The 20386-nt window shown below is 32.4% G+C and overlaps 7 protein-coding genes and 2 pseudogenes across 9 annotated transcripts, besides 9 other annotated features; 4 read left to right on the forward strand and 5 right to left on the reverse strand.

Moving 5' to 3' along the window:
• Positions 1 to 3831: 3831 nt before the first annotated feature.
• On the reverse strand, positions 3832 to 4416 carry TVAGG3_0285650 (uncharacterized protein; the record flags this gene model as incomplete). Its single annotated transcript, XM_051228985.1, has 1 exon — positions 3832 to 4416. The coding sequence occupies one exon, from the start codon at positions 4414 to 4416 to the stop codon at positions 3832 to 3834; it is 585 nt and encodes a 194-aa protein (XP_051098715.1).
• Positions 4417 to 4556: 140 nt separating this feature from the next.
• Positions 4557 to 4993, forward strand: TVAGG3_0285660 (annotated as a pseudogene). Its single transcript has one exon. A coding segment is annotated over exon 1 (437 nt).
• Positions 4994 to 5115: 122 nt separating this feature from the next.
• Positions 5116 to 5355, forward strand: TVAGG3_0285670 (uncharacterized protein; the record flags this gene model as incomplete). The annotated part of the gene is made up of 1 exon (XM_051228986.1): positions 5116 to 5355. A coding segment is annotated over one exon (240 nt), but the record flags the coding sequence as incomplete, so codon positions are not given.
• A 297-nt stretch (positions 5356 to 5652) lies between these two features.
• Positions 5653 to 6279, reverse strand: TVAGG3_0285680 (uncharacterized protein; the record flags this gene model as incomplete). Its single annotated transcript, XM_051228987.1, has 1 exon — positions 5653 to 6279. One exon carries the CDS (start codon positions 6277 to 6279, stop codon positions 5653 to 5655), a length of 627 nt encoding a protein of 208 aa, XP_051098717.1.
• Positions 6280 to 8313: 2034 nt separating this feature from the next.
• Positions 8314 to 8631, reverse strand: TVAGG3_0285690 (RNA polymerase II transcription regulator recruiting protein; the record flags this gene model as incomplete). Its single annotated transcript, XM_001296962.2, has 1 exon — positions 8314 to 8631. One exon carries the CDS (start codon positions 8629 to 8631, stop codon positions 8314 to 8316), a length of 318 nt encoding a protein of 105 aa, XP_001296963.2.
• A 1029-nt stretch (positions 8632 to 9660) lies between these two features.
• Positions 9661 to 10330: a mobile genetic element.
• A 582-nt stretch (positions 10331 to 10912) lies between these two features.
• Positions 10913 to 11423: a mobile genetic element.
• Positions 11424 to 11762: 339 nt separating this feature from the next.
• Positions 11763 to 12467, forward strand: TVAGG3_0285720 (uncharacterized protein; the record flags this gene model as incomplete). Its single annotated transcript, XM_001297364.2, has 1 exon — positions 11769 to 12196. A coding segment is annotated over one exon (428 nt), but the record flags the coding sequence as incomplete, so codon positions are not given.
• Positions 12468 to 12511: 44 nt separating this feature from the next.
• TVAGG3_0285730 (uncharacterized protein) lies at positions 12512 to 13776 on the reverse strand (the record flags this gene model as incomplete). The annotated part of the gene is made up of 1 exon (XM_051228988.1): positions 12545 to 13771. One exon carries the CDS (start codon positions 13769 to 13771, stop codon positions 12545 to 12547), a length of 1227 nt encoding a protein of 408 aa, XP_051098718.1.
• A 211-nt stretch (positions 13777 to 13987) lies between these two features.
• On the reverse strand, positions 13988 to 15357 carry TVAGG3_0285740 (annotated as a pseudogene). The gene has a single exon: positions 14055 to 15346. A coding segment is annotated over exon 1 (1292 nt).
• Positions 15358 to 15768: 411 nt separating this feature from the next.
• Positions 15769 to 16572: a mobile genetic element.
• Positions 16573 to 17123: 551 nt separating this feature from the next.
• Positions 17124 to 17659: a mobile genetic element.
• A 2-nt stretch (positions 17660 to 17661) lies between these two features.
• Positions 17662 to 17698: a mobile genetic element.
• Positions 17662 to 17698: a terminal%2Cinverted (terminal inverted repeat of Banshee-A3 transposon ID:TVAGG3_0285770).
• Positions 17699 to 18875: 1177 nt separating this feature from the next.
• Positions 18876 to 18904: a terminal%2Cinverted (terminal inverted repeat of Banshee-A3 transposon ID:TVAGG3_0285780).
• Positions 18876 to 18913: a mobile genetic element.
• Positions 18905 to 19171: a mobile genetic element.
• Positions 19172 to 19263: 92 nt separating this feature from the next.
• Positions 19264 to 20172, forward strand: TVAGG3_0285800 (actinin binding; the record flags this gene model as incomplete). The annotated part of the gene is made up of 1 exon (XM_051228989.1): positions 19269 to 20120. The coding sequence occupies one exon, from the start codon at positions 19269 to 19271 to the stop codon at positions 20118 to 20120; it is 852 nt and encodes a 283-aa protein (XP_051098719.1).
• Between the last annotated feature and the right edge of the window lie 214 nt (positions 20173 to 20386).

Here is a 20386-nt window from a genome sequence, read left to right on the forward strand (position 1 = left end):
CTTCATCTAATTTCTCATGAACTTTCTTGTCAATGTTTTGTCAAGTTCTTCTTCATCTAATTTCTCATGAACTTTCTTGTCTATGTTTTGTCAAGACTTCATCGTCAATGTTTTGTCAAGACTTCATCGTCAATGTTTTGTCAAGTTCTTCTTCATCTAATTTCTCATGAACTTTCTTGTCTATGTTTTGTCAAGACTTCATCGTCTATGTTTTGTCATGATTTCATCGTATATGTTTTGTCAAAACTTCATCGTCAATGTTTTGTCAAGTTCTTCTTCATCTAATTTCTCATGAACTTTCTTGTCTATGTTTTGTCAAGACTTCATCGTCAATGTTTTGTCAAGACTTCATCGTCAATGTTTTGTCAAGTTCTTCTTCATCTAATTTCTCATGAACTTTCTTGTCTATGTTTTGTCATGATTTCATCGTATATGTTTTGTCAAAACTTCATCGTCAATGTTTTGTCAAGACTTCATCGTATATGTTTTGTCAAGACTTCATCGTCAATGTTTTGTCAAGACTTCATCGTCAATGTTTTGTCATGACTTCATCGTCAATGTTTTGTCATGACTTCATCGTATATGTTTTGTCAAGACTTCTTCGTCAATGTTTTGTCAAGACTTCATCGTCAATGTTTTGTCAAGTTCTTCTTCATCTAATTTCTCATGAACTTTCTTGTCTATGTTTTGTCAAGACTTCATCGTCAATGTTTTGTCAAAACTTCATCGTCAATGTTTTGTCAAGTTCTTCTTCATCTAATTTCTCATGAACTTTCTTGTCAATGTTTTGTCAAGTTCTTCTTCATCTAATTTCTCATGAACTTTCTTGTCTATGTTTTGTCAAGACTTCATCGTCAATGTTTTGTCAAGACTTCATCGTCAATGTTTTGTCAAGTTCTTCTTCATCTAATTTCTCATGAACTTTCTTGTCTATGTTTTGTCAAGACTTCATCGTCTATGTTTTGTCATGATTTCATCGTATATGTTTTGTCAAAACTTCATCGTCAATGTTTTGTCAAGTTCTTCTTCATCTAATTTCTCATGAACTTTCTTGTCTATGTTTTGTCAAGACTTCATCGTCAATGTTTTGTCAAGACTTCATCGTCAATGTTTTGTCAAGTTCTTCTTCATCTAATTTCTCATGAACTTTCTTGTCTATGTTTTGTCATGATTTCATCGTATATGTTTTGTCAAAACTTCATCGTCAATGTTTTGTCAAGACTTCATCGTATATGTTTTGTCAAGACTTCATCGTATATGTTTTGTCATGATTTCATCGTATATGTTTTGTCAAAACTTCATCGTCAATGTTTTGTCAAGTTCTTCTTCATCTAATTTCTCATGAACTTTCTTGTCTATGTTTTGTCAAGACTTCATCGTCAATGTTTTGTCAAAACTTCATCGTCAATGTTTTGTCAAGTTCTTCTTCATCTAATTTCTCATGAACTTTCTTGTCTATGTTTTGTCAAGACTTCATCGTCAATGTTTTGTCAAGACTTCATCGTCAATGTTTTGTCAAGTTCTTCTTCATCTAATTTCTCATGAACTTTCTTGTCTATGTTTTGTCATGATTTCATCGTATATGTTTTGTCAAAACTTCATCGTCAATGTTTTGTCAAGACTTCATCGTATATGTTTTGTCAAGACTTCATCGTCTATGTTTTGTCATGATTTCATCGTATATGTTTTGTCAAGACTTCTTCGTCAATGTTTTGTCAAGACTTCATCGTCAATGTTTTGTCAAGTTCTTCTTCATCTAATTTCTCATGAACTTTCTTGTCTATGTTTTGTCAAGACTTCTTCGTCAATGTTTTGTCATGATTTCATCGTATATGTTTTGTCAAAACTTCATCGTCAATGTTTTGTCATGACTTCATCGTCAATGTTTTGTCATGACTTCATCGTCAATGTTTTGTCATGACTTCATCGTCAATGTTTTGTCATGACTTCATCGTCAATGTTTTGTCAAGACTTCATCTAATTTCTCATGAACTTTCTTGTCTATGTTTTGTCAAGACTTCTTCGTCAATGTTTTGTCATGATTTCATCGTATATGTTTTGTCAAAACTTCATCGTCAATGTTTTGTCATGACTTCATCGTAAAGACTTTGTCATGACTTCATCGTATATGTTTTGTCATGACTTCATCGTATATGTTTTGTCAAGACTTCTTCGTCAATGTTTTGTCAAGACTTCTTCGTCAATGTTTTGTCATGACTTCTTCGTCAATGTTTTGTCATGACTTCATCGTCAATGTTTTGTCAAGACTTCATCGTCAATGTTTTGTCAAGACTTCATCGTCAATGTTTTGTCAAGACTTCATCTAATTTCTCATGAACTTTCTTGTCTATGTTTTGTCAAGACTTCTTCGTCAATGTTTTGTCATGATTTCATCGTATATGTTTTGTCAAAACTTCATCGTCAATGTTTTGTCATGACTTCATCGTAAAGACTTTGTCATGACTTCATCGTATATGTTTTGTCATGACTTCATCGTATATGTTTTGTCAAGACTTCTTCGTCAATGTTTTGTCAAGACTTCTTCGTCAATGTTTTGTCATGACTTCTTCGTCAATGTTTTGTCATGACTTCATCGTCAATGTTTTGTCAAGACTTCATCGTCAATGTTTTGTCAAGACTTCATCGTCAATGTTTTGTCAAGACTTCATCTAATTTCTCATGAACTTTCTTGTCTATGTTTTGTCATGACTTCATCGTATATGTTTTGTCAAGACTTCATCGTCAATGTTTTGTCATGATTTCATCGTATATGTTTTGTCATGATTTCATCGTATATGTTTTGTCAAGACTTCATCTAATTTCTCATGAACTTTCTTGTCTATGTTTTGTCATGACTTCATCGTCAATGTTTTGTCAAAACTTCATCTAATTTCTCATGAACTTTCTTGTCTATGTTTTGTCAAGACTTCATCGTCTATGTTTTGTCAAAATGTCATGTTGTCACCATTTTCAAAAAGATGTTAGTTGACCGAGTGACCGAGTGACCTGGTGACCTGGTTCCACCTAAAAACCATCTACCCTAAAATATATTTTTGCCGAATTCAGCAACAAAATTCAAGAGGTCAGGATGTATGTAAATACATTTGAATTCATTCATAACACCCTTTGTAAGCTCATAAAATGCTTGTTTTGAGGTCGAGCCACTTTTGGCTCCACCGTATTTTTTTCAACCAAAACTCAAGAATTTCCTGCATGAACTTTGTATAAAAACCAACCGTCGGAATTCTGGCGATTGGTATATTCTTTATTTTTTCTATCTTGTATAAAAGATATGATTTCAGGGATTTTTTTGACGAAGAGTAAAAGTTCACTTCGTCACTCATAACAGTTATATAATGAAATTTGGTCATTTTTTTCATGTCAGAAGACTCGAAGGTGCAACACTTCCAAAATACCGACGAACTCAGAAGAGCAGCATGGCAGTATGTTCTTGACAACTTCTTTGAGTTCTCCAGGTACACCTTGGAAAATGCTGAAGAACTCCGACACAGAGAATTTGGAGAAATTGCAGTCCAATACTACCTTGAAAAACAAAGGGTAAAATAAGACTAAAAACTTAACGTTTAAAAAGTGACATTTTTAATGAGCTCCGAGTCACCGAGAAAACTTGGTCAGATGTTAGCAGCTTACTTCCCTGAGGAGGATGGAAGCGTTACATACGTAAGGTTCAAAAACACGAACCTGGAATTGCGTACCAAATTCGCAATTCCATGACCATGGAAGAGTACGAAAGGTTCCTACAAGAGAAACCAGCTCTAAACAACTCAGAAAAGAAAGAATAAAAAGTTTAACTCGTAATTGTTTATTTTTTTACTTGTATGGGCAAGCTGCAAGTATGAAGTCGACTATCTCAGTCTTTGTCTTGACGAGCTGGACGGCTCTTGCGAGTACGTCTGTTTTGCGGTCTCCAGCTGGTGTCTGACCTTCGTAATTGCGCATGTTCTTGAGAGCTCCAACTGTAAATGGTTGTAGGATGAAGAGTCTCTCAGACTGCTTGAGGTAGTCGTCTCTGTCTTTGACCGAATCTGTGGTACGAGTCGAATCGGTCGATTTGAGGGAAGAGACTGAAAGCCTGTCGTCTTCCATTGGAGCTGTAGCATACTCTTTGCGTAAGCGGTTCAGACCTTCTTCGAAGTCTTGGTCTCTCTTGGACTGAGATTGGAATTGCTGGGGTGGAGCTTGCTGGAACATCCAAGGGTTGGGGAAGTAAGGCATAGGCTGAGGAGGGTAGTTCGGGAAGCCTTGTGGTGGGTAGTAACCTTGAGGTGGAAATTGGTAGTAATTTGGTGGAAGTACTTGCTGGAACTGAGGTTGCTGTGGTTGCTGAGGTGCAGGGGCTGGTGCTTTAGGTTCTTCTGGCTTTGGAAGGCATTCAGGAAGAGGAACGTCAGTCATCCGTTTGTGTCCTGTCGGATGGAAGAACTTTTTCTGTCGGAAGGAAAAACTTTTTCTGTCGGATGGAAGAACTTTTTCTGTCGGAAGGAAGGAATTTTTCTGAAGTTCGACCAAAAAGTTCTCAATTTTCGAAAATTTGAATGGTTTACGGACGGACAACTGGAAGAGTTCTTCCTGTCGGATGGAAGAACTTTTTCTGTCGGAAGGAAGAACTTGGAATGCAAGAAAGACTTGACGAGGCAATTTACCTAATTGAAATTAACGACTGCGTAAAAGACTACTTGCGCAAGGTCATGAAGCCCAAGGTCAAGTTCACCAGTATTTCTGGAAGGTCTACACTTCAGCTCGAGACTTCGACTGGAATTCCAATTCAAATACCAGACGGGACAGCCTACGATGGCATAAAGGACGCCAAAGAGAAGCTCTTGTTAAGTTCCTAAACAAACGTCCTTGGATAAAAATACCAAACAAGGAGAACCCCCTACCCCATATGAAATTGGCAATTCAGTCTCTCCTTCACTTCTCGGGTCAGCCGTTCTACATAACCTGTGAAGGCGACATTCAGCCAGTTCAGTAAACATCTCATTTTAACTTCACTTTTTTTATGTTTTTACGCATGTGAAGAAGAAGCCTTCTGGTAAGTTTCTTATAGCCATATACATGGCACGCTTTGAGTAAAAACATTTTTTTCATTTTTGAATGAAGCAAGTTAAATTCGTCCCACACCAAACTCAATGGACCGATGAAGAGTTTCAAGCTATGGTTGAAGGTGTTGAGAACGACATAGACGGCGAACTTGAAGGAGCTCAAATCACAATTGCAACCAAAATTGCAGAAGTCAAGGAACAGATAGCTCCACTTAAAGCTACCAAAGCTACTCTTGACCTCATGGATAGTTACCGTTTAGATGTCAAGAGTGGAATAAGACAATTAAAATTAAAACTTCTAAACTATGAAGCTATACTCCAAAAGTTAGCAGAAATGAGAAGACTTTACCAGAGCTACTTACATGTAAGGGACTTACCTTCAAGCAGTCCGACCAAAGATGAATTTGTTGACATTGTCCCAATTTTGTCCGAAAGTCAGCTCAGATGTTTCGAACTGCTCCCAACATATCCAGAATATGAACGTTTGCCTGAACTCTTCCGCAATCTCAAAAAACGTTTTTTGGTTCTCATGTTCGAAACTTTTATCGGAAGAGACAACAAACGTTCAGAAGAAGAACAAGATATTATTTTAAACTTGTTGTATGACTTTTCCAACTGTATAGTTCCTTCCCGGGAACTCACCATCTTCGTTTGGAATTCCAGTCGGAATATATTGGACAAACCTCATGTATGCAGCGTTAAGGTCGACATAGTATATTTTTTCATCTGAGTCGAACTTGTCGCAACCTATTGGTCCAGTTTGTGGAAATTCAAGTGAGTCTCTTATCTTCTGAGAAACTTCTCCTGTTATCTCATAAACATCGTCGAAGCAACCTGTTTCATATAAAACCTTCTGACCTAACTCAGATACTCTCCAATACAATTTGACGTCAATTGGATGTCTCAATGGAAGTTTGTTTATAGCATCTTGAAGTTCTTGCAACCTCATTGGAAGTTCTTCTGGTTCAGGTTGGTATCCGAACATACCAACCCCTTGTGGAACTGTGTACTTCTTTTGTACTAGAACTTTGTCTGGAACAACTTTTGGTCTTGCTAACAATGAAAAGTTTGTTTCGTCTTTTGGTACAAAAGTTTCTGTCAGCTTGTCATCTGGAATTGGTTCCAACAAACCTTTCTCGAAAAGAATGTTTACAGCTCTGACAATGTTGCACTTACTTTTACCAAAGAATGGGTTTGTAAGACTTTCGTTCAACATGAAGTGGTTGTGGACAATTACAATCTTCAACCATGGTAAGTCTTTGTCAACAACCCATACCAGCTAATGAAGGTTGACTTGGTTTAGTTTGGAAACTAAACTTTGGTTTTGGTTTATAGGACCTCTCTCATATTCTATCTTGTCATATCTAAACTCATAGTCATGTATGTCCTCTAACCATCTCATAACGGTTTCCAAACCACTTTTATCGGATGTAAAGTAAAAACATGGATGGTTATGTAAAACGTCTAAAGTTTCTAAAGAGTCTCTCAAAGTATACTTCCTTGGAACGCCCGTAACTTTTCCTGTAGCGACGATAGACCCTTACTTGTCCGGACAAAGTTATACTATTTTGAGTGCTCTACAAAAAAAGTCAACAGCGACGACTCTCAAAAATTTTTATGGGCTAGAAGGGGCGCAGCCCCTGGAAAGCCCCACAGTACCAAAAAAACTTCATTTATACTAAACATCTTCGGGGCTAGAGGGCACGAAGTGCCAGGAAGCCCCACTTCCTTTTTTTTTTTTTTTTTTTTTTTTTCTACAAACTTTGAAACATAATTTACATTCTTTTTTCAATTATTTTTGGAGAATGTTTCGATGGAATGGTGATTCTGATATCTCAAACATCACACCAAGATCGATTCACAATCCTGCATATGGATTCTTTTATGATAAGAAATCTACAAATAGAAATCTTTCAGTCGCAGATTCAGAAGGAATTTCTCAATTCCAAATTTCTCTTGTAGATCATAAAAATGAAACTATGAACGTCGAGTATAATCCTTTAGATGTATTTCTAAACGCAAAACGGCTTAATACTTCAAAAAATTCCTCCACCACCAATTCCACCAAAGCGGCAAAACTTGAGATCGGGATATACATTATACATGAGAGAAGTTAGGCCGATAGTTCATGAAAGAAATCCTGACATTCCTTTTGGTACAACAACAAAATGGTTGCAAAAAGTTGGAATGAGTTAACACCAGCAGAACAAGAGGAATACAACATAAGAGCACAAAACATGCCAGATTTACAAGAAGATTATCACAATGAAATGGAACAACAAAACGAATTTTATGGAATCAGACAACAGATACCTCCGCTTAATCAGGATAACCAAGGACACTCTCTTTACGATATTAATCATTTTCAAAATTAGTTCGCAAAAAAATTATTATTCAATTCGAATTTTATTTAATTAATTCTATATCACTCCGTCCTCTCAACAAATGCATGCATCCTTTCTATTCTTATTTAGATATTTTCAGAACAAAATTTAATTTTTCACATATTTTGCATTCCAAGCCAACTGTCCTGTTCCTACTTAATGAACAAGATGTTTATTATTTGAATAGTTTCAAATTTGTTTGACTTTTTCGATATTTATTTGTTTGATATTATTTTTACCTAAAAATAAAAATTTATAGTTTTTAACAAATAGAATGTACCTATGATAAGACATTGGGAAGGGCAGGCTCTTCCATATTCATCATCATTTTTATTCCGGAATTTCAACTTGAATTTTTCATTTAAAATAGGCTTCGATATGAAAGGCCTGTCTTATAGTTGGCCTTCAGGCAAAATAATTGCTTTGAATAGATTCTGAAATCTGGAAAATAGTCATAAAAATGACTGTAAAGAATAAAATTATATGTATCATCTTATTCTGAGATAAGAATTTCATAAAATAAATGATGTAAACTGTATCTCACAAATATCTGAAATTGACTAAAGACGTTTAAAATCAGAAATCAAATAAATAAAACCAAATAACCGAGTTTTGTTTTGAGAACAAATTAATCCTCTAAAATGAATCTTATTTCCGATGAAATTTGCATTTTCCAAAAATTTCGCATAAATTTCATTGGAATTGAACAATAACCCATTCGGCATTAAAAATCTTGAGGTAAGTTCTATCAGAAAGCAAAAGTAAACTGTGAAATCCCAACAACAAAACTATATGTTTATTGACAATAATTTAGTGAAATAGTATAATTCATAGATGACATACGAAATATATACAACTAATCGAGCTCACTCTGGAAACATTGACTCGAGTCCAAAACCCTTTACATCTTTTTCAGTCCATAATTGCTCGATCAAGTCTTCAGCCATATCCTTTGCCGGCTCGTGCTCTATTTTAGGTGGATCTGGCAGTTTTTTAGGTTTCTCCATGGATATTTTCTTTTTCCGCATGATGTGAACGTTATATCTATTCTTGAGTGAATTGGGAGATCTTCCTTTAAAGAATGAAGAAATTTCTACCCATTTAGGTCCGAATTGCTGGACTTTTAATATGATTTCTCGGTCTTCATCTGGTGAAAAATCATCGTGGCGAATACCAGGTGCCAAATATGCTAGAATATCTTTCGCGGCACTGCCTACTTGTTTTAGATAAGCAGTACTTTGATATTACTTTCCAGTTTTCTGTTCCGAAAACATCAACTAAAAATCTCAAAAGATTATCTTCTTGAGTGGTGAAACGTTTTTTTTTGTGATTGATTCTTCCAATGTTAGCTTGTTACACTGCCCAAGCAGATTGTTATATTCATTGATTCTATCATGAGGAATCATGGAATATTATTGAATTTCTTATTTCTTGATGTTTACGTAATTCAATTTTTGAGAATAGTTTTGAATTTTGTTCGAGATAATCGTTTTGATGTGGGTTTCCATTTTCAATGAATCATAAACAGCCACGAGAAAGAGATTATTGCATAGTGGTTGAAAGTATTTCAAAAATAAATTGGATTTGAGAGGATGACCTCACACATTCATTATAAAATTTGCAAGCCAAATTATCGTTGAAAATAGTTTACGATGCCTTCCTATAAGTTTTCGTATTTTCATACAAGAATTTTGAAAGGAAAAGTAATTTTTTCTTAATTTATCCATGATATGTATGTTCTATAATGATTGCCTTTCAATAATATTTCATAAATTAATTAATGATGAAATCATAAAAGTGACAACGATAGATCAACTATACCTGGATTAGTGATAGTATTTCTATTTATCTATTATCTTTAATTTTTGAGAACTTATTCAATTCATAAGACCAAAAAATGTTGTATAAAAATTAATATATTAAAAATTAATAGATCAAATTAAATTTCAATTAAAATCTGAATTATTTCAAAATTCAAAATCGAAATTTATCAAATGGTCAATGAAATTGAATTTGAATTTCGAATACCACCACAAATAATCGAGAATCTCCTGATTGGATATCTTAAAATCGCAATTTTCAAAATAATCTTTATTAAGGGTTCACTATTTTCCCGAATAAATCATCAAATTGTATTAGCTGTCGCCTATAATAGACCGCTCGGGTTATTAAATCCCAAAAATGCATATTGAGATTTTTCAGATTCAAAAATCGGTAAAAAAGGGGGTTGGCGTCCTAAGGCGTCCTGATGTAAATTTCTCAAAATTGTGATATTTACATCACATTTTTGAGAGGTTTATGGGCGTCCTAAGGGAAAATTGAATAGCTAGGGCGTCCCGAATTTTCATTCTAAGATTTAAATATATTATATACTTAAGTATAATACAAGCAATATAAAAATTAAATTTTTATTATGTTAACTTATAAGAAATTTTTTTGAATTATCGTTGATTTATTGTAATCTTTCCAGGCTATACTTTTGAAATCAACTTTACCTGTCATACGCATTAATGTAGTAGATGTCCAGGTGTAGCTATTATATCCCAGCAACATTGGTATTTTATCATTGTAAGATATCAAAATGAAGCGTTTTTTCAGATATAATTTTTCGTAAATTTTTCAAAAATAAGATGGTAAAAAAGCCTCGACTTGCTCGAAAAATAACAATTTTTTTACTTGTCAAAATAACCCTTTTACAGCATGGGCAGCTATTCAATCACGATTTCTTTTTCTAAAAGTATATTTTTCAAAAAAAATTAAGATCAAATTCGACAATTTCTTGATGAAAGCAAAAATATTACACATACTTCTAGATGCATGGGATAAAATATGCAATTATTCAATCAATTCGCATGATTTGAAAAAAAAATCTAAATTTGAAAAGGTGACCAAACTATTTTTTGAAAGTCCGCCATAACTTTAAGGTACTATTTCAGCGTGTACAATGAATACAAAAATTCTAAGAGTGCCACATAAAATAGTACTTTAGACTTGAGTTAATGCTACCAAGCAAATGTTAAAAAGATGACTTTAGTGTTTTGATAATCAAAGATTAAAATCATTATTGTCTAAATCAATAATCATAACGACAGAAGTTAATGTTTTTTCATAAGTGCTTTAAATCCACTTTTAAAAGTATACCTCAAAAATCAAAATATCAAAAAAAATTGGCCGATAGGTTTGGCTTTAATTTTTGTCTGCTTTTATGATTTGATATGGATGTTATAATTTTAAAAGTTGAGCCAAATTCACCAATAGATTTTTGAGATTTGCAAATACTCAATAATTTTCAGCGTGTTATCTTTTATTAAAAGAACTATTTGGTTTCAGTATCATATAAATTGATATTTACTTTCTATTTGAACCTTCATTTAGCTAATGATTTAATAATACAGATTTCATCTAGTCCTTATAAGAGAATTTTGAATTTGTTATAATAAAAAACAAACAGATATAGCTTACACTTCTAATAACATGCTATTAATTTTCTTAAAATTAAAAAAAAATATCAACTTTTAAAAACAGAAACTTAACATCCTTAGGTCAATGGATTTTGATGTGAGATACATTTAATCTGTTTTTCTTTTTTTATTTTAAATAATTGAATATTTATAGTTGTTATGGGTCTTACATCATGTAAAACGAATTTTCTTAAAGTAAATTTACTTTTTCTTCAATCTTTCTTACATATTTATTAAAAAAAAATTATCCAAAAAAAGATGTTTTAGAATGAAAAAAAATAGAAAAATCTTCATTTATAGTCTTTCTTGAATGTATACGTTTTGATTTTTTTCTTTTTTAAAAATTCAATTTCTAGAAAAATCGAGAAAAAATCATTTTCTTCTATTTTTTAGGACGCCATACCCATTGAAATCTCCTCTCAGGACGCCATAAACTATTCAATTATGGTGTAAACTTCTCAAAAATTGAATAGTTTACATCAGGACGCCTTAGGACGCCAACCCTTTACGCGCCCCAAAAATCTAGCTTCTGTTTCAATTTCATGATTTCAAATAATTAAGGCAGATATGTCTGTATTATAATCATATCATTTGATTGAAAAAATTAGCAAATTTGCATTTCTAAAAATTTCTTCGTAATTTGCATCAAAATTGAGAAAAATATATCCTTCGTGTACATCAATTTTGGACATGTAATTCATTTCAAATAAGATCAAAAATCAATCTGAAACTTCTTCTTTCTCAGTTCGAACGATCTGTTTTTAATTTATTAGGAACGAACAATAATTTTAATACTCTCAAACCCAAAACTGTGAAGAATGGCATAGCGTGGCAGTTTTTTTTTTCAACTCTACAAGAAAATGAACTATCCTCAAAAGAATCAGCAAATTCAAGGAAATATGCAATACGATCCTAAAAATAGGATGTATGCTTCTCAACAAATGTATTTAGATATGCATACTGCGCAAATTCCATATCAAAATTCATATAAAAGCCCTCACAGCAGTAAAGTAGCAATTTTGCAAACACCTCAGATGATGATGACTCCACAACAACAATTAAATCAAAACCTCGTCAATCAAATTCCATTTCAAACTTTAAATGCTCAGCAGCAAGCCTATATATCACAAGCTATCCTCAGCCAACAGTCTATGATGCAAGCAAATCCATTAACTTCTCAAACACCCCCACAATTAATTCCTCAACAAAATTTGGCCGCACAGCAATCAACATTATTAGCAATTCAACCACAATATCAAACGACAAGAGGATATGATCATACAAAACGACTTACCGATTCAGCAAAGCAAAAATTGATAAAACAGAAATCCCACAACAAGTAATAAACATCCAGACACCGATGACACCTAAAAGTACTCCACTAGATTCTTCACCGAAAAATTCCGATGAACCAAAAACAAGTGCAAAACAAAATTTAATGTTTTTCACTCCTTCACCTCCTACTGGCTGCTTTACAATAGTTCGTCGTGGAAATCTACCAGAGATTCGTTTTGAATACCAAGGCCTCTGATTTCCATATGTTATTCCAAAATTTTTATTCATAAATTGTCTTAATTTGTTTTTTAAAATTTAAAAAGATTATGTTTTTACTCAATTCTATTTTTATGTATTGGTTTTACATCTTACTTTGGAATTCAACAATTCTTTTAACAGCATCTTCGATCTTTTCATCAAATTTAATGTTCTGAAGAGCGAATTTCATTGATTTGGCGAAATATTCAGCTTCACGTGCTGGGAAGTGCGATGGCATGAAGTTGTATCTGTATTTAAGGAATCTTCCGGCTTCGCTCTCAACTGTATGAGAAAAGATCGTAGCTTGTGGGGAATAAGGATTTTCAAACATTTCTGTATGGATTGTAACGTTTGAAATTGGTCTCTTGAATTTCAATTTTCCGATATGAGACAAAGCGAGGAAAGAATAGTTTCCTTGCTTAGCCCATCCCTTGAATCCCTTTATCTCCTCCTGATTTGTTGTTTGTGTGAGTCTAAGACCAGGAGTATGGAACTTTCTTTCGAAATTCTCGCGCATTCTTGCAGCGAGGTCTCCAACCTTCTCTGATGGCTTCGCATCGGCTACAACATCGATATTTGACATCTGAAGTGGGTGTGATGGATCAAATTTGTCGGATTTGCGGAGATTAACGCAAGTCATGAGTCCCAATTTATCGTATTCGCCATTCATTGCAACAGCAGCAAGCATTTCGGATGTCCAAAGGGATTCTGTTAATTTGGAAACTTTTTGGGTTCTTTTATTGTAGCAGGAAAGTTTTTCGAAAGGAATCATCTTCTGGATGAATTGGTTTGGTCTGTGATGTGGTTCATCTTCCTTGAAATGATGGTTAAGATGAGATAAATCTGTAACATTTGTTTCTGGGAGTGGACGGTTCTTTATTTCTTCTTCAAAGAGGCTTTCTTGGCTGTAGAACTTTGTAACAGGTTCTTTTGGAATGCTGCCGTTCTGTAATGCCTCAACTAATTGAATAATAAACATTCCATCGGTGACTGAATGTGATGCGTCGACAACAATCTTGTTATCGCTTACAAACATTGTCGCAAGAGCTTCTGTATACGGTGTTCTGTTCTTAGAAGCATATGTTGTTGCTAATTCAAGTGAATTATCAGCGAACTTTGGGATTCTTTTGATTGTAATAGGATCTTTGTTTTCAGCAATCTCATCCTTTCCAACTAATTTTGTGTGAAGGCCAGCAAAGGAACGATCGACCATTCTAATATAGTCTTTTACAACAGATTTATCAGAGAATTCAAGACCAAACTGTACATGACAGTCAAATGGAATCAAACATCCTTCTAAGAATCTTAATTTTCTGTAGGGTTGAATCATTTTTGAAAAATGATGTCAAAAAATGTTGATAAGCAATTCATCAAACTCATCGGATGGATAAATCGCATATTTTGGAATAATCCCAATGCACTAAATGACTCTCAGTCAATTCTATATAAATTGACTGCGGATATCGAATCCAAAATTTATGTTCTCAGAATTCAAAACCTACTTAGTGTACTAATATTATAAAAATATTGTGTATAATTCATATACTTCATAACAAACAATAAATGACACTTTATAATTACAAACACATAAAAATCTATATAAAATAGCATGATTAACGAGGTTTTCTTCCACGCGCACGTGAAAATGTTTCTTCTGGATAGTTCTGTTTGGCGATCTCTCTTAGATCTATCCATGTATTGATAGGAATTTTCTTTGGCGGCAAAGGCTCTGCTGGAGGAAGGAGAGGAAGAAGTTTCTGGGCTTCTTCCTGCACAATATCACACCAGTGTTCTTCTGCAGCTGCTTCAACTAGGTATCTTATTTCCTGAATATTATTGTTTCCTATAAAAGGTATTGTCTTTTTAATAAACTTAAGGCTCTCTATCGCAACTGGCATGTAAATAGAACTTGCTCTACTTGAATATTTCTGCCAGACATCAAAATCTACTGGTGGACCGATTTTGCATATCTTCTTAGCTTCTTTCATGAATAAAGCACATTTAGGAGGGTCTTCAACAGGCCAATGATTCAATAAAAACGTCTCATTTCGATCGCGTAATTTTCATTTCTTTTGAATAAAGATTTAAGGACATTTATAAGTGGATCAAAGAATGTTGCATAGTGTGATGCAAAATGTATGAGTTTTATTGCTGTGAACAATGGGTTTGTCGGTAATTTTGGATCATTTTGCGGAAATCCATCTAAAATCTTTGTGATCGTTTCAAGTATGACAATCATCCCATGAACTGGAGGTGGGACTAACATGGATGTTATGTTAGATAAAATTATTGGAAAATATAAATTTGAATCGAGAGAAATAAGCATATCTCGTGCAGTTTCTCTGTCGCTAACAGATGCCGATGATAGCCGTCGTACTAACGCTTTAATTAGTCGTGGCGGAATTATTTTTGGAAAAACCGGTATTAACTTCTGAAGTATTCCATAAGCATATGATATATCAGTTGTATGTCTTTTTGCTGGAAAAACGATGATTTTGTAATAAACAGATGGTTCAGCGTAAGGAGGTGGTGCTTCCATAACGAATGCTAATCCTTGATAGAAAAGATCAATAGAAGCAGTACTAAATCTCAATAAGCTCTGTGTAACGAATGGATATAATGCATTTAGAACGAGCGCTCTCTTTTCATGATCTTGGTTGTCTGTTAACATCAGCCTTTTTAGTAAAAGGACTAAATTCTCGCTTGTTGGTGATATAGCTCGCTTAGATCCCTGAGATTTTGGTAACGTTGGAAGATTATCTGTACTTTTTTTGGAAACGTCTGTTTGCTTTGTTATATAATCTGCCTTTATCTGAATCGGCATATTAGAGTAGCTATGCGATGCAGTGAGGGTGTGTGGACCATGCCGTGGCCCTCTAGGAGTACCAACGGTATTCACACTCATCGTAAAAATTTCAAAAACTTTATTTAGAATTTCTAAACATCCTTGAGCAATTTTCAATATTTGGGTGTTTAATTATATGTCAAGTTTAGAGCCTATATTACTCAAGATATATCAATTTTTCTCTCCATTTGGAATATAAGGAAGAAAAAAATTAAAACCTTTAGCCGAAATAGGGTAGATTATGTTTTTCAGTAGGTTTCATCATTGATACTTCATTCTCCAGTAAGTCAAATAGAAAAGTATTACATGAATTGCTCAATAAGCATAAAAGAATATATATTTCGTTTTCAAATCCGTGTAAATACACTGTAATTCACTATGTAAATAGTTGTGCGCTGTTAATTTACTCCTATTTATTGTTTACACATTTTTCATATATTTGCCAATTCAAATTTTAGAGATATGTCATTCTAATTTTTGGTAAAGGTACATTCACTAGGCGATAACAGTAAAATGGGATGAAAATAGGATAAATAGCATCCCTATATAGTGCCTAACAATATTTATACGGGCCAAAAAAAATTTGGCTAGAGATTTGGCGAGTTATAAAACTTAGAAAATTGAGAGGGATTTTTATTTTTGAATTTTTTTTGGAAAGTTAAAATTGCGATTAAAAATCGATTTCCGAGAGAACTAAGCATCTCATCATATATTTAAATCGATAAAAATATTAAATAATAGTTGAATAGTATAACTACATGAAATTATGGCTGAATATACAGAAAAAATGAACATATTTGACATTTTTGAAAATTCATACGTTAGATGGTGACAAACTCATAAACTATACTTTAGCTAAGATTGATATATGGTTTCAACAACACATGGTTAAAATCGTAAAAATATTTTAGATTTCAAAAAGATATATATGGTAATATAATGGAACAGAGTCAACAAATAGCATGTAAAATATGTTATAATTAACTTTTTATTAGATCTAATAGTATATATCGAATGGTTTCCAGCTTTATGGTTAATTATTTTCTTTTCGAGCTTCTCTTTAACTGTTGTATTAAGGTTGTAAATTTTTGATGCTAGAAACTATGGAATCTTCTTTGCTGCTGCATTTTTCTTGAGAGTTCTTGCAATTTCGAATATATCTGCGCATTGTATGAAATGGGGGCTTTAAAATATCTTGAATCATAATAGGACTGCTTTTCCAAAGGAATGCTTATTTGTAAATCAGAGAGTTTCAAAATTGAGTGCAAGATTATCATAATTAATTTTGTAGCGTTTTTTAGAAAAATGCGAAGGGAGCGCCAGCGACCGAACATTTTTCTAAATATGCTACAAAATTATCATTCTCAATTGAATGATGAATCGAAAGAATTTTGTAGCGTATGATTATTTTCCCTTGAAAAATAAATTAAAAATTTTTTTTAATCATACTGTTTAATGAGCATCCTAATTTACTAAAAATAAAAAGACGATAGAAAATATTCAAAAAACTTGATGGCTTTAGATAGTCTTTTCGAGGAGTAACTTTTTCAGTGAATCGTCGAACGCTATCCACTCTCATAACATGTCCTCTTAATGTCCAAGGATATGCAACTTTTATCCCCATATTCATTGATCTTCCAAAATTTCAATATCAAATTAGGCTTCAAAGTTCCTAAAACTTTAGCCATGAATAGGATGTCAATCTTAAAGTCATTTCCTACCTCCTTCATACATGAAATTAAGAATAAAAGTTAATTTTTTAAAGTTTTTTAGTGATAATTTTTCAATGGAAAATAATCATATGCTACAAAATTTTCGATTACTGATCGGGTGAGAATTTTGATTTTGGTGCAAAAAGGAAGACAAGCTATTAACAAATCATTTACTGTTGTTCATCAAAAGAAGAAAACTTTGATAACAACTAATGATGATAAAATCAAGCTATCTTTTAATATTTTAAATTGATAAGACATTCAAAATATTTGAATGGTTTAAAATATTTTCTTTTAATTTCTATAAGATATTATCATGATTATATAATAAAATTTAAATTTTTATTCAAAAAGGCAATATTTCAAACTTTTAATTTCAAAAATCTTAATTCTGCAATAAGTGTATTTAATTGTAGCAAATTTAATGATCCTTCGTCATGCTTAGCAATTTGGAACTCATAAATTAATGATTTCTTCAAGTAAAATTCTGCATTATTTCAAAAGTCAATAATTCTCTAGTAACTTTTCTTCAAACACTAACCATTATATTATATTATATGTATAATGGAGAATAATTGCAAAGAAAGATAGCCGAATTTACTGGGTAGTTCTTGTGATGCGAAATAATTGCAAATTAACACCTAGTTTTAACAGCATCAATTGTAATAAACAGAAATTCATCAAAAGTGACAGCTCTCAATTTTTTGACATTTGTAAATTCTAAATTGAATGAGAAAAATGAAATAATACTAAGCATAATACAATATTCTAGATTTAATTATAATTAGGAAAAAGTTAGTTTTGAGAGTACTTTTCATAGGCATATAGAATGAAATCTTCTGAAAAATAATATCACATAAACTCATATTATTTTCTAATATATAACTATTTTATATAAAAATCAAATTCAATGATCTTAAAAGCGAAGGATAAACCTCAAAATTTACGAATATAATGAGTGGGAATATAATGCTTATCTATCATAAAACCATATGAAATATCAATTTTTGCTTTACGCCTAATTTTTGACGACAATTAGCAAAAAATGTTAAATGTTAACACTCAGTCCATTTGAATATGAAAAATAAAATTGACTTTGATTAAATGTTTTTATTTATCATGCAATTCTTCTTGCGACCAAAGATTTGAATAAAATTTCAAAAAATAAGATAGCTTAAAAAATAATATACGGTAGTGTTTACTAATAGATGAATAGTATATAAATTCTATTAAAATGGATTTGATCCAAAAAAATATATAAAATTTGATCATAAATAAAATCGTTTTAAATTACTTCTTTATTTAAATTATAACAATTATTTTTGGTTTTATATTTTTTTGGATCAAATCCATTTTAATAGAATTTATATACTATTCATCTATTAGTAAACACTACCGTATATTATTTTTTAAGCTATCTTATTTTTTGAAATTTTATTCAAATCTTTGGTCGCAAGAAGAATTGCATGATAAATAAAAACATTTAATCAAAGTCAATTTTATTTTTCATATTCAAATGGACTGAGTGTTAACATTTAACATTTTTTGCTAATTGTCGTCAAAAATTAGGCGTAAAGCAAAAATTGATATTTCATATGGTTTTATGATAGATAAGCATTATATTCCCACTCATTATATTCGTAAATTTTGAGGTTTATCCTTCGCTTTTAAGATCATTGAATTTGATTTTTATATAAAATAGTTATATATTAGAAAATAATATGAGTTTATGTGATATTATTTTTCAGAAGATTTTGTGTTCTTCTTCAAAATTTTATTTTTTATTAAAAAGAATCTTTACAAAATATACATTTACTTTAATTAATATTTAAAAACGTGCTCTATCAAAAGTTCCAAAAATTCAATATTTTAGCTTTTCTGATGTGTCACTTTTGATGAATTTCTGTTTACAACACAATCTCTTTTTGCTCTCATTTAAATGCATTCGCACACTTTAATTTTGAAATATAAGAGTTTTGGAAATTATCAAATTTATCTGCTCAAATACTATAGATCTTCATAAGTGTTAATAGAATCATTAGCCTTACATATAGTGTTTAATATAATGATGCACATTATACTGGGATTCATTCCTTATTCATCTAGTTATTATAAGATTTACAACCCCATGAAAATTTAAAATTTTGTCAAAAATAGTGAATGTACCTTTTTTTGGTTTTGATGTTACCACATGTTTATGGTTCTACGAACATGAGCCTCTAATTCTTACATATTCTATCGTCTTATGACGCAAATTTACATCATCAAATATGGACGCTCCTGAAATTGCTTTCTTTAGCAGGAAACGCCCTACGAGTTCAAGTCAAAACTCGACAGAAACTGATGGTGTTAGTTCAGATAATGCTCCAAATGAAATGCAATTTGGCTCTCAATTAACAGCATTCCAATCAATGGAAAACACTGACGACGAAGTACTAGAAATTATAAAGTCTGTAGGTCCTTCTTCACGAGATATTTCACAGCTTAATTCAATGAACTCAGCAGAATCATGGGCATCTTTTGCATCTTTTGGCCCGCGCTGCCAGAGATGCGGCAACCCTTGTGGAAGTGATGTAATCTATTTCGAAAATCTTGCTTTTCATAAAAGACACTTTACTTGCAAGAAATGCAATCAGCCTCTGATCGAACCTGTATTAATTGGCAAAGAAGTTTACTGCTTAACTTGCTCTCATGGAGATAAACAACCTGATATGCCAGAAGATTACGGTTGCTGCATTTGTAGCAAACCTTTCTGCGAAACTTCAATTATTATTGCTGGAAAATGCTATTGCCAGGAACATTTCAGATGTGCTACATGCCACAAACAGTTAACAGTTGATAATTATCGTCAAAGAAAGGGTCATATTTACTGTATCGAACACGCACCTCAACGACCAATTACAAGTTGCGCAGAATGCGGTGGAGAAATTACTGATAAGGCTATTACCGCGATTGGACAGCATTTTCATCCAGGATGCTTCTGCTGTGTTATATGTCAGACAAACTTAGCTAATCAAGCTTTTGCGGCTTGGAAGAACAAACCTATTTGCCAAAACTGTTTCAAGAGACTTCCAAAACATATTCGTGCGATTATATCAAAACAGGTACACACTGGATTTTAAATTACAATAATATCTTGTTCGAATCTTATAAACACATGTTACTTTATCTCTATTTTTTATTTTTGTTTAATTTTTTGAAAATATTTTTTTTTTTAATCGATAATGAGCATAGGGGAATACGCATAAATAATTGCTTATTTGTTTTGCTTTCAATGGAAAATAATACCTTCTTCACAGCTGCATTTTGATATCATCATATTTTGATACGCACCAAGATTTGGTTAGTTTTCAGTAATTCTCTAAATGGAAAATTCTACATTAAATTT

This window comes from Trichomonas vaginalis, chromosome V (assembly GCF_026262505.1).
Source record: "Trichomonas vaginalis G3 chromosome V, whole genome shotgun sequence".
Lineage (NCBI taxonomy): Eukaryota > Parabasalia > Trichomonadida > Trichomonadidae > Trichomonas > Trichomonas vaginalis.